Source organism: Pinus tabuliformis, chromosome 3_2, assembly GCF_031772625.1.
Source record: "Pinus tabuliformis cultivar Carrire ecotype Pingquan chromosome 3_2, CPIR1, whole genome shotgun sequence".
Lineage (NCBI taxonomy): Eukaryota > Viridiplantae > Streptophyta > Pinopsida > Pinales > Pinaceae > Pinus > Pinus tabuliformis.
This window is the reverse complement of record NC_142302.1, coordinates 82352117-82368681: the sequence shown is the minus strand read 5'-3', so window position 1 is coordinate 82368681 and position 16565 is coordinate 82352117. Positions and strand designations below refer to the sequence as shown.

General features: G+C 39.9%; 1 protein-coding gene across 1 annotated transcript in view; it reads left to right on the top strand.

Moving 5' to 3' along the window:
- The first annotated feature begins 8500 nt into the window (after positions 1–8500).
- The window catches only part of SAL1 (SAL1 phosphatase-like protein), a 240042-nt gene continuing 231977 nt past the window's right edge, over positions 8501–16565 (top strand). Inside the window, exon 1 of the mRNA XM_089415861.1 lies at positions 8501–8813. Within this exon, the coding sequence (XP_089271987.1) occupies positions 8565–8813 (249 nt within the window). The 5' untranslated portion in view covers positions 8501–8564. The remainder of the gene's footprint in view (positions 8814–16565) is intronic.

Genomic DNA, 16565 nt, shown 5'->3' with positions numbered 1-16565 from the left:
TGGAATATCTACCTTATCGCATGTCCCACAACTAGCAAGAAGCTAAAGAATTTTGTTATGGAGAAGTTTCATGAACGTATATGGGGAAAGAGTTGGGTAGAAAGAAGAAGTACTATGTTGAGGAATTCAACCCCACATGTGATCTCCAACAAAAAGAATACAATGGAGCTAACATTTTGTGTAGGGCAAAGATTTTATTGGTCAATTAAGAACTAACTCGCAACAACTTCGGTGTGAAACAAGTGTTGGGAACGGGTTCTCCCAAGAGCAGTTTTGGGGCTAAAAGCCCATGTTTTGGGATAATTTTGTAATAAAGTTGTAAAGTCTCCACATTTTGTGGTCGCAGAGTGCGAAGGTGTCAATAGTCATAAAGGGTTGTCCGCCCTTATTTTGTAAAGTGTCAAGTCGGTTGTAAAGATCCACCCATGGTCTGTGAACCATGGGATTGTATAAAAAGGAGCTAAGTAAGTAAGCTCTAAGTAGTGAAGTTAAGGAAGAAAGTAGCGAAGTAGAGTGGAGAAGTCTAAGTGTTCTCGGTCTTAGCATAGGTAGAGGCTCTGCAGCTGAGTGCGCAGAGGCCTAGGGTGGAAGTCCGCAGCTAAGTGCGCGGACCCCTGCAACTGTGTGTGCAGGGTGGATAGAGTCTGTATTAAACTGGAAGATATCAATAAAGAGAAGTATTTTGCAATTACTGTGTATTTAGTTCCTGTTAATGCATATGATTATATTGCGTTTTGGGTTTAATTTACAATGTTTATTTGATGCACGAATATATGTGATTGTATCAGTTAATTGAACGCAAATAAGGATATCAGTTTACATGATGCTAGTTGTGATTGATTAGTAAGATAAGTAAAACACTTGAGATAAGTTGGGAACCTATACAATACATCGTCATAGCTGCGTGAAAGTACCTAGACCACGGGTTAGGGTTGCACAAAGGTCAATCGTACACTTTCGCGGAGGTACTGGAGGGCGGAGTAGAGGGTAGACAGATAGAACTAAGGCTTAGCGACCTGCGCGAAAGTAGGGGCAGAGGGTATAAACCGACATCACGACCATCTCAGGGTGCGGAAACTTGGTTCCTGTTAGCTCTGCTACGTATCTTTGATTTCTAAAGGTCGGAAGTGAGCTTAGTCCTTGGTCATGTTCAAAAGAAGCCCATAACGGTCACTTTCTCCTTTCTCCTTTGCCCCGCTCATTCTCCCTTCATCAGTCCTAAAAAACAATTAATTCCTTTATTGGGTCCGGGTTTAATCGTTATCGTAAGTCGCGTCCATGTGTGTATAAAGGTCGCACCCCTCGGCTTCCGCTGATGCGATATTGTGATGCGATCTTATCGCAAGTCGCGTCCATGTGTGTATAAAGGCTGCACCCTCGGCTTCCGTCGATGCGATATTGCGATGCGATCTGATCGCAATCGCACATCGCCATACATGAAGGCCCAAAATTACCAAAAACCCGATCTGACGACTCTCGTCACGCCCGATAAAGCGATTCGCCCGATCATCCCTCCGCCATCCAATCCGCTCCGCCAAGATCCAATGGCCCACTCTCATTCTGCTCCCACTTCTTCCGATATCCCTCGCCAAGCCATCTCCACCATCTATCCTCCCGATCCGACGACCGACCTTTCTCCCTCATCCAGCTCGTCCATCTGCCACACAGTCCACATCCCTTGACCGTTCCGTGCACCTGAAGGACGAAAGTGATCGACTCACCAGTACCAGTTGCAATGGCTTCTCAACAACCACATTTAATAGACAACATGGCCGAGGAGGAAAAGGACGAAGCACGAACAGATAGCTACATTTAACAGTTATGGAGCTTCATCCTATACGACACTCCAACCACTCGAGAGGATAACAGAGCACAGGAAAAAGATCATATTCATCCACTACAGCAAGCAAGCACACTCAGAAGCTCCATCACGCAACTAAATGCGATTGGTGGTCAATTATGACCCCTCCATACCTAGAATGGTCGAGAGCCTTTGTATTCAAAATCTATATATATACAGAAACAAGATGTAATCAGGGTTGATGGTTGTTGTTTTGATGTAAGGTTCAACTTATGGAGACTATAATTGCTTTGATATTTGCAGCGTCTCATCTTCATTTTCAGCTAATACAAGCTTCTTTTGCTGTTAATTGCTCACTTTCCATATCTTTTCTATTCTAGACTGTGCTTGATATGCATTTTTTCATGAACTCTTGATGTTTAGCATTAGAGGGGCTGTCATCCCACCTCTGTGTTTGAATCTTGCATGTGTTAGTGAATGTGTTAATCAGGTTTCTTTTCACTTAGTGGCAGAGAGTTGTCATCTTGTCTGTTCACTAGGGAATTAGATTTGCAGACCTTTTTACTGGTTGAATCCGACCATCACAAGGTCCTGTGCATCTGCTGGTGTGGTCAGTATTCTCCATATTCACCCAATCCTTAAACTGTGAGTAATTGGTAGTCTAAAGCCTTGCAGTCTGGGGGTGTTCACGCATGTTTGGAGTCAAGCAAAGTAGGAGTGGTTATCTGGCTTGAATATGCATCATTCCTTCCATTCATCCATTTCCAACATTAAGTTGAGTTTGTAATGTTCCCGAGCATCTCCAAGCTACAACCTAGGAGAGTTTCTTGGGGTGATAACATTGATTGGTGCCATTGCCGGGGAAAGGAGATTGAAGCTCAACTTCCCCGCGAGAACGACACAATTCCATGCTTTGATGATAGACAAAGTCTGGACACATTCCTGGTTGTAATCATCTATCTGGCGACTCTACTGGAGAACCTACCTAGTGGCAACTCCACATTTTAGTTCTGGCTCAGTTTGTGAGGCATACCCGGAGAAATCCTCAGAAATCACCAACTGAACCAGTGCCTGACCCTAAGAAGATTTCTAAGAAAAGGAAAACATCACAGAAAGGAGCATCAGGATCAGGTAAGCCTAAGAAAACTTATGCATCTCTGAAAGATAAGGTTATAGCTGAGGATATACAGTTTGAAGATTTAGAGCCTAGCATTGTTAGTCAAAAAATACCTTCAGAGATTCATACAACTCCTTGTTCAGTCAGTTCCCCTTTGGATCTCAGTCCAAAGAAGGCCTCCCATACAGTCCATCAATTTCCCTCATTTCTGTCATCTATTTCATTACTTCCTGCCATTCAATCTGCCAGTATCCTTCCACCTATCCCAGTCATGGCAGGCCAGCAAGCTCTAACTAAGATGGAAAGAATCATAGCTGCTAGGTATGGACCCCTGGTCCTGCATGTTCCTTTGAACGCCATGCCTACAGGAGAATATCATAAATACATGCCTAAATTCACTGGTACAGAGGGAGTAACAGCTGAAGAACACCTTGAATCTTTTTATAGTTATGCTGATAACCTTGATATCAGTGAAGATGATGTGTGGATGAGGGTTTTTGTCCAAAGCCTAGATGGAGAGGCTAGAAAATGGTTCAGAGAATTAACCCCTAGGTCCATAGCAGACATTGAAGCCTTAGATGATGTATTCTTGAAGCATTGGGGGGATAAGAAAGATCTTCTCTATTATCATACTGAATTTGGGAACTTGCAGAGGGAAAATGGTGAGTTTCTGTCTGATTTCAACAAGAGATTTAATCGCATGTACAGCAGAATACCGGCTAAAGTGAAACCAACCCCTACTTCTGCTAAGCTTACTTATGCAAATGCCTTCGATTCTCGTTTCTATTTACTACTGAGGGAGAGAAGATGTGCTTCTTTGGCTGATATGCAAGATGCAACCCTGGAAGTAGAATCAAACATCATGGCGGCAGAAAGGCTCGAAGGTAACTCTGATAGGAGAAGACAAAGGGGTGAGCTCTCATCATCCTCAGATCCTAAGATCGATAAAATGGCCAGGATGATAGAGTCATTAGCCTCTGAAGTTTCCAAATTAAGGGTTGAGCAGCATTCAGGGAAAGGACAATCTCCTTATACCTTTGCTCTTCCAGATCCAAATCTATATAGAGGAGAAAAGGAGCAGTTGTAGAGTTCGCAAACAAATAGAGACCAAAGGGTGAAGACCCTTCTTCAGAATATAGTCGTGGAAGAAGAGCAATTTGAAGAAGAGGATGAGGTCCATGGTATGGAAGACAAGGGCAGTGCCCCTTTCTTAACCAAAGCTGCCTATGATAAGTCATTATTCAAAGGCCCTGCCCATAATTTTGTTGTAACTGTAGAACAACACGCTTATAAGCAGAAGCAACCAGCAGCAGATCCCATCATCCTCAAAGCTCCAACCATAAAGGTAAGAGGCCTTGAAGGTTCCCCTTCTTCTTTCAGTTTTCAGTCAGAAATTCAGAAGCCAAGAATACCCATGACTCTGATTGAACCAATGAAGAATGAGTCCTTCAAGAAATCCATCCTCAAAGACCCAGAACCTAAAGCCAACCCAACTTCCAATGACTATGAAAATCTGCAAATTGACCAACCTGCTGTTATCCTCAGCCTAGTGATAAAAAAAGGTGAAGTCAATTCCCCATCATCTTATGTTCCTTTGTCTGTTCAAGAGAAAATCCCTCATAGTTGCCATGTAGGCATTGAGGCCAACCATAACTCAATGACCAAGGCTGATACTGATAATCTCAGTCTTGATATTCTGAAGCCTGCCCAGGTGGCATCCACACAGCTTGAAAGGGTAGTTTGCCAGATCACAGAGGAAGAAGGTGCACAGTTTTGGGATACCTCCTTCGATGGGGCTGGTTCTAAGCAAGCAACGGAAGCAGGTGAAGTCTTTGTGTCCCACACACTAGAAAACATCGATTCAACATTCATATTAATTGATCAGGCCACAAAGGATACAACCGAGTACACAATAACCCTTGTTATTCAGCAGGTGTACAAAAGCTTTCACGGAGAACATCCAGGGATAAGAGCATACAGAGAGGGGGTGAAATATAAAACATCTCTACCTGATAAGGTCAAATGCCCTAAATTTTTTGAGGTAGATGATTAAATCAACCCGATTTTGCAAATCTTTGATGAATCGGCTGAAGTGCATATTAACCAAGAGAAAGGGAAACAATTTTGGTGGCCCAGTAAATGGGCAGTTTTTGAGAATTTATGTTGTTTAAGGTCTTCAGGCCTTAAAAGTTGTAAATATGTTGTTTTTATCCGTTTTGGTGTAGGCATTATTAGACTCCATGCCCAATGGAACAATAGAAAATTTTTGCTGATCTAGTTTTTGAAGGAAAGGCAACGGTCTATAGTTCTTGAGACCTCACAGGGAGGATCTCATCCCCAGAAGGATTCAGTGTTAGCTCTGCTACGTATCTTTGATTTCTAAAGGTCGGAAGTGAGCTTAGTCCTTGGTCATGCTCAAAAGAAGCCCATAACGGTCACTTTCTCCTTTTTCCTTTGCCTCGCTCATTCTCCCTTCATCAGTCCTAAAAAACAATTAATTCCTTTATTGGGTCCGGGTTTAATCGCTATCACAAGTCGCATCCATGTGTGTATAAAGGCCGCACCCCTCGGCTTCCGTCGATGCCATATTGTGATGCAATCTGATCGCAAGTCGCGTCCATGTGTGTATAAAGGCTGCGCCCTTCGGCTTCTGCGATGCGATATTGCGATGCGATCTGATCGCAATCGCACATCGTCATACGATCTGATCGCAATTGCACATCGCCATACATGAAGGCCCAAAATTACCAAAAACCTGATCCGACGACTCTCGTCGCGCCCGATAAAGCGATTTGCTTGATCGTCCCTTCGCCATCCGATCCGCTCCGCCAAGATCCAATGGCCCACGCTCATTCCGCTCCCGCTTCTTCCGATATCCCTCGCCAAGCCATCTCCACCGTCTATCCTCCTGATCCGACGGTCGACCTTTCTCCCTCATCCAGCTCGTCCATCTGCCATGCAGTCCACGTCCCTTGACCATTCCGTGCACCTGAAGGACGAAAGTGATCAACTCACCAGTACCAGTTGCAGTGGCTTCTCAACAACCACATTTAACAGACAGCATGGCCGAGGAGGAAAAGGACGAAGCACGAACAGATAGCTACATTTCACATTATGGAGCTTCATCTTATACGACACTCCAACCACCCGAGAGGACAGAAGAGCGCAGGAAAAAGATCAGATTCATCCACTATAGCGAGCAAGCACACTCAGAAGCTCCATCGGGAAACTAAATGCCGTTGGTGGTCAATTATGACCCCTCCATACCTAGAATGGTCGAGAGCCTTTGTATTCAAACTATATATATATATACAGAAACAAGATGTAATCATGGTTGATGGTTGTTGTTTTGATGTAAGGTTCAACTTCTGGAGACTGTAACTGCTTTGATACTTGCAGCGTCTCGTCTTCATTTCAGCTCATACAAGCTTCTTTTGTTGTTAATTGCTCACTTTCCATATCTTTTCTGTTCTAGATTGTGCTTGATATGCATTTTTTCCTGAAATCTTGATGTTTAGCATTAGAGGGGTTGTCTCCCACCTCTGTGTTTGAATCTTGCATGTGTCAGTGAATGTGTTAATCAGGTTTCTTTTCACTTAGTGGCAGAGAGTTGTCATCCTGTCTGTTCACTAGGGAATTAGATTTGCAGACCTTTTTACTAGTTGCAGCCGGCCATCACAGGGTCCTGTGCATCTGCTGGTGTGGTTAGTATTCTCTATATTCACCCAATCCTTAAACTGTGAGTAATTGGTAGTCTAAAGCCTTGCAGTCTGGGGGTGTTCACGCATGTCTGGAGTTAAGTAAAGTAGGAGTGGTTATCTGGCTTGAATATGCATCGTTCCTTCCATTCATCTATTTCCAACATTAAGTTGAGTTTGTAATGTTTCCAAGCATCTCCAAGCTACAACCTAGGAGAGTTTCTTGGGGTGATAACAGTTCCAACATCCCCCCATACTGCTTCGGGTGAGACTTCGGTCCGCGCTCTGCGGGTTGATGCCGAAAGGGCCAGTAGTGTAGGGATTTGTTTGGATAATTAACGCTGAACTGGGTCAGGGCCCATAAAGCCAACAACAAGACATTGGAAAATACCTAAAGAAGCTTGGGAAGAACAAGTGCGTACATTTTGTACATTTGGTGTAGTGGAATCGAAAAAACATTTCATCTTAGGATGTGATGCTTTCAGAGACATCCGGGACAATTATGACAATATGTTAGCATCAATACCTTGGCATTGTCTTTTCAGCGAGGGGACTATTAGAAGGTTAGACCAACTCATCAATAATTTGAATAAGAAAATGATTGAATTGCAAAAAAACAAAAAGCATGATCTCGTAGACTATTTTTAATCAAATAGACATTAAAATATCATTTATTCATAACAATTTTATAAACCCAATTGTAAATGTGAATGTCTCCGATAATTATAATTTTACACAAATATAAACCTTATATTTTATAACTAGTGAAATGAGTCTTATTATACATGCCGCTCGCAAGATATAATGTATTCAGTTTTTCATTGACTTGCTATTAGTTTTTCTTTGACTAAAAAAAATTAAAATCTATCCAAAGTTTAACATTATGAAATAAAATTTATTATTATTAAATAAAATTTATTTCTATTTATCTCAAATATGATTGGTTGAAATGTCTCCCTTTTATTGTGTAATGATGGCAAGAATTGACTTTTGTTTACTCTATTATTAATTACTATGTACAATAAATATAAATAATTTGAAAAATAACATTATATATTAATTACTATGTACCATAAACACAAATGGTTTGTAATGAAATTCAAAAATTTCATTTTTTCATTGATGTAAAGTATTGAATAGACAATTTTTACGGGTTTTATTTTTTAATTTACAAAAAATAATTTAAAAATTATAAATTTGAAATATGTAAAAATAACATGTGTACAATTTGTACAACTCTTATTATACCAATCTATACTCTAATGACATTACATGTGTACTATATTATTATGATATGAGCATTATATAAAAAAATTTCCATCATTCAATATTAAATAAATAATTATTAATTTGTTATTATTCTTTTCGATGTCAATTATATATAGATATATATAACCTTTATCTACCAAAAAATGTTTTATTATATTAAAAAAGTTAATAAAAAAATGTTAAACAAATATTCATATAACTCATTTTACAATTTTATTATTATTTGGAGTACATACAACACACATTAAAATATTTTATTAAAGTAACTAGCGGGAACGCTAAATATGGGACTTTATTTTTATAATAGTAGTAAATAAAATGTTGCCGGGCCACTATGGGATTGTGGAAAGGAGTCGTCTAACCAGGTGGAGGAATTGCCCGGATAGCCAAAAGTCGCTGCAATCCGGCAATTTTTTTTTCAAAAGATCTTGTAGAGATACTATTTGAATCATGGTTTTAATGGTGGAAATGGATTCAGCACCATCAAAAACATCTAACACACCTTTAACAATTATAATTTGCATTTGCAAAAATCCTTACCGAATTTTCTTTAAATATTATCGAAATTTCCATAACTTTCCTTTATACTACTGCTCTTGAAAACACGAACTTGCCATTTATCACACTAATTTTTTTTCTGGGGAATATGGGTTGTGGACGGTAGTGTTCTGTAAGTTGCATGAGACATCAGTCAATGGCGTGGTCGAGTCGATTCTCCTTTCGCACTTCTAGTGCCACATCATTCTTTTTCCTTCCTATTACAACTCTACGTCTACATAAACATTTACACAGCGTACATTTCCCCAGGTTGAGTGCAAGGAGGAGCGTGACCACCAAAACAGCAAGAGTGAAGATGGAGAACAGGGTATACGAACAAGATCTTGCCATTGCAATCAGGGCTGCCTCTCTGGCAGCTCGTCTATGCCAGGCATGTCACACCATCAAATGCCAATTTCTACATTCTTTCAGCCATTCTTTCCTATGTAACAGACATGTCGTGTTATCAAATGCTAATTTCAACCTGCATTCATCCACTCTTTCCTATGTAACTGTAATTATGATCGGTTATTGATGAACTCATTAGCTGCTGGTTGCATTATTGTCATATTATATTTAAAATGAATTCCATGCTTGTTTCTTGTTTAGGGTTTGGGTAAATCTATGGTAGTGAAGCATGCAGCTGCAGAGACCATGAAATAGAGTAGTTTTTAATATGGGGGCATTCTGTCGATATTGCCTGGGGGAGCATACCGCAGTGGGATTGATTATCCACATTGCACAGGTATATCTAGGGACTTAATTCTCTGGGCACTATTTTGTTGAGAAACATTTCCTTACAAACTAGTAAGTAGTTGTTGTTGATGATGAGGAGAAACATTTCCTTTCTAACCAATAAGTTGTTGCTGAGAAACATTATGAAACTAACGAATAAGTTGTTGATGGACAAACTTGTTGGTAGACAAAAGTAATGTGACTGATAGAATCATAAGTGGGTGAGAGGTTTTGACTAAAGATGTTTTGTTTTCGGTAAAACGTTATATTAAGGGAAATGACTTCAGAAGCAAAACAAGATGCCATGTTGTCTACGGCATGATCGAGGGCAAATGTGGGATTTGGAATAATCATAAATCAACTTAAGGATAAACTTTTGAATCTATTGAAGTGGAAATCTGAGGATGTGGTCTAATGGTGAGGTACAGATCTTGTGGTCCAATCTCAAGTAGAACTATGTATACATGAAGGGACTATGTAGAACTATGTATACATGGGACTATGTATGCTTGAGAAGTGGAAATTTGGAAAACCTTAATTTCTCCTGTTGCTGTTGTAGAGTTCCTAACGCACTGTGAGGGCGTGGGTACCTAGGCTAATTACTTGTGAGAGTTGAGCTTAGCCAGCTCAAAATGAAAAGAATCATTTCTGGAAGGGGAAGAGAAAGGTTTTCAATGGTCATCAATGTTATTGAAGAATATTTGGGCTTTGGTTAAGTGGTTTTGAAGTTAGAACTTAAGTGTTTTGATTAGTTTTGTTGATTTCGGGAGCTCAAGAATATTTCATATTTGCGATGACATATTTTTAAGGATGAGTCATATTTACTAGAATTCGCTCGGTGAATTTCTCTCGGAGGCAAGAGAGTCGAGTTTTTACTCAGCGTGGTAAAAAGTTAAAAACTGAACAAGTACAAAATTATAAAGAAACACAGTTTTTTGATTTGTTTTTACTGACATTTAAGAAATCCATGCCCATTCAATGCAGTAATATCAAGATTCAATGTATGTCAGACAATTTCTTGAATACAAAATGTCATATATGATATGAGTCCAAAAATGATAAAAATGGGAAGCATTTTTCTATAAACTTAAGCACTTTTATCAATGCCTTGGGCTACCCCAGCCTCAAGGATCTTCAAGTCCTTGAGTGTGAAAAAGAGGAACCTCCTCCTCAACCAACCAACTCGATGCTGGATCTACTTTGTCCAAGTCAACTGGTGCATAATCCATGCCTACCATTCATTATGAAATTGGAAACCCTTCGACTTTACTACCTATTACCAATTTACCAACATAATAGATAGAAAATTCAAACGATTCAGAACTTAAAAGCTTAGATAGACTGAAACAACTCTCAATTTTTTCACCCTGTATCTGTTTGTTGCAGTCAAAGATTATTATGGATAAACATAAGGTCATTCAAGTGATTTTGTGTTAATCAGTTGCATATTTTAGAATGAATTTTCTCTAACATGTAGAAATTTCCTGATCTAAGGCAGTTAGTGCAACTTCAGAAATTTCACCTCACAAGGAGGTTTTCTGGATCTTAGCCCTGTGAATTATGAGCCTTGGGGCTGATTTGAAATATAATTTACAGTAGTAAACAGGACAATTTCTCACTTCTCAATGACTTTAATACACTAGGCAATCCAAGAGAAAAGATACCAAACATATGCCAATAGGTTTCAGCTCTTTAGGGAAAAAATTTCAAGCATAAAACATATCTGAGATCACTGCAATTAATGCTTGTTTACAGCAATAAATCTGTCCCCTTATCTTCAAGATTAATGTTAAATCACTCAACAATTTCAGCCCTCACTTATGTCAAATCAGCATGACAAACTAGTGCTAGAAATTACAAAATCAAGAAGACAATGATAGCTGAGAATCAAGTCTGCAATAGTACAGTTTTGGATAGCTGAAAAACTTCATATAGCCTCATCCAATTCTCTAACTCTTCAAAACTGTAACTACGGAAAACTAAGAAAACCCTAGCTCTGCCAAAGATTCTCCACAAGATTGCATCAAACTAGCAAGCCTCCTTGGCAAGATATCTTCTCTTCACTTCTCTAAACACAAGATGATCAAGATGATACAATCAAAGTCTTCACCAACACCATCTCTTCACAAGAGTAAACCCTAGTATCATGGAAGAGTAATCTCCCAAGAATAGTCAAGGCATCTCTCGCTTCTTCATATCTTACCTAGGCTTTCCCTTTGAAACCTTAGCACTCCCTACAAGAGAAGTACAAAGGAAAGAGTACACATGATAATGAGCGACGATGATTAAGAGTGAGAGAAAGGACTTTCTCCTACCTCTATTTATATATGAGAGGTGAGGGAGGTTAACAATACAAAAGTGGGCCTAAACCCTTACTAACAACATACTATGAACAAGTAGGTCCCCACTTGTGAAGCATTGCACCCCATGCATACATATGTCAAGCTCCAAGGTGCTGTAACTACACAAAATGTGTCCAACACTTTTCCTCCACAAGCTCATATGGATTCCATTTCTCCTCCAGAGTCCAAAGCTATGTTCTTCTTTGGGGTCTGCCTCACCTATGATCTCTATTGCAACTTGAGCATCCTCAAGTTAATTCCAAGTCTTCATGCAAGCATCCAAGCAATTTATAGTCATCTTAGGGCTATATGCCCTCCTCCAGAATGTCCAACACTCATTCTCTAGTGCAAGGCATTCTCTAGGAAAGTAACATGCTATCATAAGGTCTCAAACGCTCCAAAGAAGAAAGTCACATATGCATCCATAAGAGGTCTAGTGAGAGTCACACCCACAAGTCCAAGTCCACACACTTCCAAGTAGTCATTGCTCACAAAGATGTGTCTCTCTATAAGCAATCAGCCAAGCAATCTGCAACTTGGTCTCTAGATGGTGAACATGCAAGAAGAATAAGGTAACTTAGTTTACACCACCAAACCAAGCTACTCCCTCTTCCCCTTTGCCAGGGGCTTGAAAAGAACAATGATTATTTGTGAAATTGAAGGAACATAAACTTGGATCATTTCTTCCAATTGAACTTTGAAATCACTCCAGAACAAGACATCAATAGTAAAACTCTAGCATATGTTCGAAAGTGTAACTAGGTTTGGTCTTCATAATTATCCTTGTACTTGTACTTTATGTAAAAGAAGAAGAAAAATAAAATTTATATTATTATTATTTTTCATTAGTCTAGCATGTTCTTCATGCTTCTAGGATTTGTTGAGTCAAAGTTTTGAGTCAATTTGGACTTCTTGTAAAGAAAAAGAAGAAAAATATTTTTTTGTCCTCCACAAGACCAAGTCAGCCCTCTAGATGGATAAGTTGGCCTGCCCAAGGTACGTGACCCTTCGCATAGACGAAGAACTATATATTAGCACCTGTTCTCCTTCATTTTGGCAAGCAAGTTCATCGAGTTTCTGTGACAAGATATGCGAGTTTCTGTGGCAAGATATGTGAGTCTCTATGACAGGATATGCAAGTTTCTATGGAGTAGAGTATGCGAGTTTTCTGTGGCATATAGTTTGAAGAAGATGCGAGTTCCTGAGGTTAGAAGTCTATGAAGATATGTGAATTATTGAGGCTATTGACAAGCTAAAGAAGCACTGTAACAACTGTGATATGCAAGCTACAAGAGGATTATAAGGTCTGTAAAATACGAGCTACAGGAACTACAGGAAGAACGAGTATCCCTGTGGGACATGGCATCTAAGGATGGACTTGTGATAGATTGAGTTGATCATATTGAGGATAAAGTATGACAGAGAATGGAGGGTTGACTTGGGGTGGTTGTGGAGGTACTGGTCTTGGTCTTGGGTCTTGGATATCTCACTTTGATCTGATTCTATAAGAAGAAGAAATTTTCCTGGGTTTTCCCCCTTGTGGGGTTTTGGCCCTGGCATGGAGAGCCTATCTCTTGTGTTCTTTGTTTATTGTGATGTTCATATTTTATAATTTTGGTAATTGCTTGATGAAAGAAGAGAACATAATAATAATAAAGAAGTCAACAAATTCACAAGTAATTACCATGACAGAGAAATCAACCCTAATTCATAAGCACATTGATTTCTCAACATGGTATCAGAGCTAAGGTTAGTAGAGGGAAGCTTGAAGATCACGTTTTGTTGGCGTCTTGCTTAAAAGGGATCATCATCTAGCCTATGATTCGAAGTCTGAAGCATTCAAGAAGGTTCAAAACTTATATTGGCAAATCAATCCAAGATATGCTCTCTGTTTGAATTCCGAGCTCAAGAAAAGGATCATCACTCTATGCGAATATACTATATTCTTGTGAGAAATCCGATCTCCGAGACAAAATCCAAAAAATGCAAAGGTTTGTTATATACTCCTTGTTCTAGTTCTACTTCTAGGGTACGTGTTAACCACCACCATTGGGTGACCCCCATAGGAGAATTTTTCTCCTAGATTTGTTTTCAGCCGATGGCCAACAACCCCTTGCAACCACTTGATAGCTTTGATGAGCTACTATTCTCCGCCACTTGAGCCAGCGATTGTGTACCCTTGCTCATCTGTCATGATCATATGTTTGAAGGTGGGCCATCCAATCACAAAGATATGATTTTTCATTATGTAATAGGGTTTTTATGCTTGTTTTCTTGGGCACACTTGGGCATGGATTATTGGGCAACTTGGAAGAAGGAAGGGATTTGACTATTCTCATGTTCCCTTACCTCAACTAGGTGGGTTAATCCTGTATCCTAGTCCCGTGGGATCTACTCTATTGACTATTAGATTTAAGAGTGGCACTACATGGGAAACTCTGATTTTGGTTGCATGGTTCCACTTCCTGATACCATATATCTCACTCCCCTCCACTCATTACAGGCCCTTTTGACATCTTCCCTTTCTGGGCCCACATGTGTCCATTGGGTCCACAAGGTATTATCCTCCCCTTCCCCTTGTCCAAACCGTGGGTCGGGCTTGAAACGATACCCCAGAGGTTGATGCAACTCAAAAGAAAGATATAAGCATAATATGGCCACACACATCAAGAAATGTACCACAAAATGCAAAATATGGCAAGGACAATAAAATTTAGTACGTGGGAAAAAGCCAAACATGAGCTCTACCCCCTATCATTATGGCCATTTCCTTGGTTCTTAGGGCCCCTATGAGTGCCCCTTGCATCATTAAGGAACCCATGAATGTTCCAACCCCTGGTGGGTGATGAACTGCCCCACCTTAAGGGGGTAACCACTGATATATCTTACACATCATGCTGTCACCCCCTTGCCCCGAGCAGTAAAATTAAAAAAAAATCAATAAAAGGCAAAAGCAAATGAAGAAGGTGGAAAAACAAAGGTTGGGGTAACTCATGTACCACGATTACTCCCTTCTACATTCATATACCTAAGGTGTGGGCCTCCCTCAGCATAACTACCCTTGTACCATGGCATGTGGCTTGGAGCCTTCCCTTTGTCCCCACTCTGTTCCATCATTATTTCACATGATACCTACCACTTGAAGGGTGTACCTTGGACTTTTCATTCCCTTAGAGGTTGAAACCACCTAATAGGGTCCTTCATTAACCTTTCCTACCTAGGAAGGTAACACCAATACATGTTCAAAGCCCCAAATTTGGAAGGGAAACCCATTATGAAGTGTCCACTTCTGCCCTTGATTAACAAGCTTATTTACTCAATTGCACTAATGAATTATTGTATTGGAAGGTGAGGAGACACATTGGATCTTATACAGGATTGCAGGTGGGTTTTCATCTTGGACTTGACCTCCCTATACGGGATCCAAGCCCTCCAGAGGATCACAATGGTATTTGTAGGGTAAGTGTTGAGAGCCATGGGCCTCCATCCATTCAGAGTAGTGATTGCCACACCATGGGCTTCTTTAGCATCACCATTTTCTTGCTTGTGCCCCAATTATTCAGAGATGATGATGCACTTGGACCACGTTGCCCCAGCTGGCTATACATTGCACTCGACACTTCGTAGTTGTTCCAAGGCCCAAAGGAGGTTATGTCTTTCCTAGGGAGACATGAGAGGGCATGTGTCATCTTCTAGCCCTCATTTGATGCAACATCGACTTCATTTGAGCCACTTGGAGATGTTGGACATTGGATAAATCAACGCTCCCCGTGTATTTCGTGATATGTGCTTAATCGACTCTCATGGATCTATTAACTTTTGCGATGCATCCGTTTACTAACACTTGCGGGTTTTGGTGTAATGACAATCGTGATTCCAACATTTGGTATTTGGTATGAGAGCCAATACTTTCAGTCTCAGCCTAACAACTGGAAGGTAGATCCTTAGAACACAAATGGAAAAATCAAGGGAGAAGGCCTCCAAACTCTCTGAAGATGTCTCATCCTTAGTCAAAGACAATCAGATGTGCAAAGCCCCCATGTTCAATGGAAACTTTGATATATGGAAGGCAAGAATGAAGAATTTCTTAATGGCTCAAGGTTTTGAAGTGTGGGAATCAGTGGTTACTGAAAGCACAATGGATGAAGAGTCCAAGGAATATAATGCAATAGCCATAAAAGCAATCTTGAGTGGCATACCAAATCCTATAAAGGTTAAAATGGATAAATGTTCTCCAACAAAAAAACTTTTGGGAAATCTTCAAGATCTTCATTCAAAAGGACTTTTGCTCGTGACCTCAAATATAGAAGATGGTGGGCAAGAACACGAAGTTAATCAAGAGTCAAAGGAGGTAGATAAAGACACCAAGGAAGACCTAGAAGATGAAGAAAATGAAGAAGACCTCAAAGAAGATCTCAAGGCAAAACTTGAAGTTGCTCTAGAAGAAATAAGAAAATTGAATAAGGGAAATGAGGAACTCAAGAAGCAGGTACAAGATACTGATCATGACCTTGACAAAACAAAGAAGGAAGTTATTCTTTTAAAGCATGAAGTACAAGAAAAGCATGAGGATCTCACCAAGCTTAAGGAGGAATTGCATCAGTTTGAGAAAGGGTATAGTGAAGAAGTCATCCCTATTACAAGTAAATTGGAAGAAGCAAAAATAAGGGAAGATAATTTGTCAGATCATCTTGGACAAAGACTTGAGGACTTGAGCAAATTTGAAGCAAAAATTGGTCAACATAAGAAAGAGGTCTCCTCCCTCAAAGCTAAACTTGAAGAAGCAAAGAAACAAGCACAAGGAGCTGAAAAAGTGATGGAAGGTTTGGCCCTCCTGGAAGGACAAGTTGATGAAGTAGAAAAGGAAAGAAATGCCATGGCATGCCAACTAAAAGAAAAGGATGAAGAGATCTCCAAATTAAAATCATATGTCACCTCTCTCAAGGCCCAATCATGTGAAGTGACAAGAATGAAGGAAGAAATGAAGAACCATCTAGCAAAGAAGGATGAAGAATACAAGAAGATGGAATAAGATATTGATATCCTAAAGAAAGAAGTCGATTAGT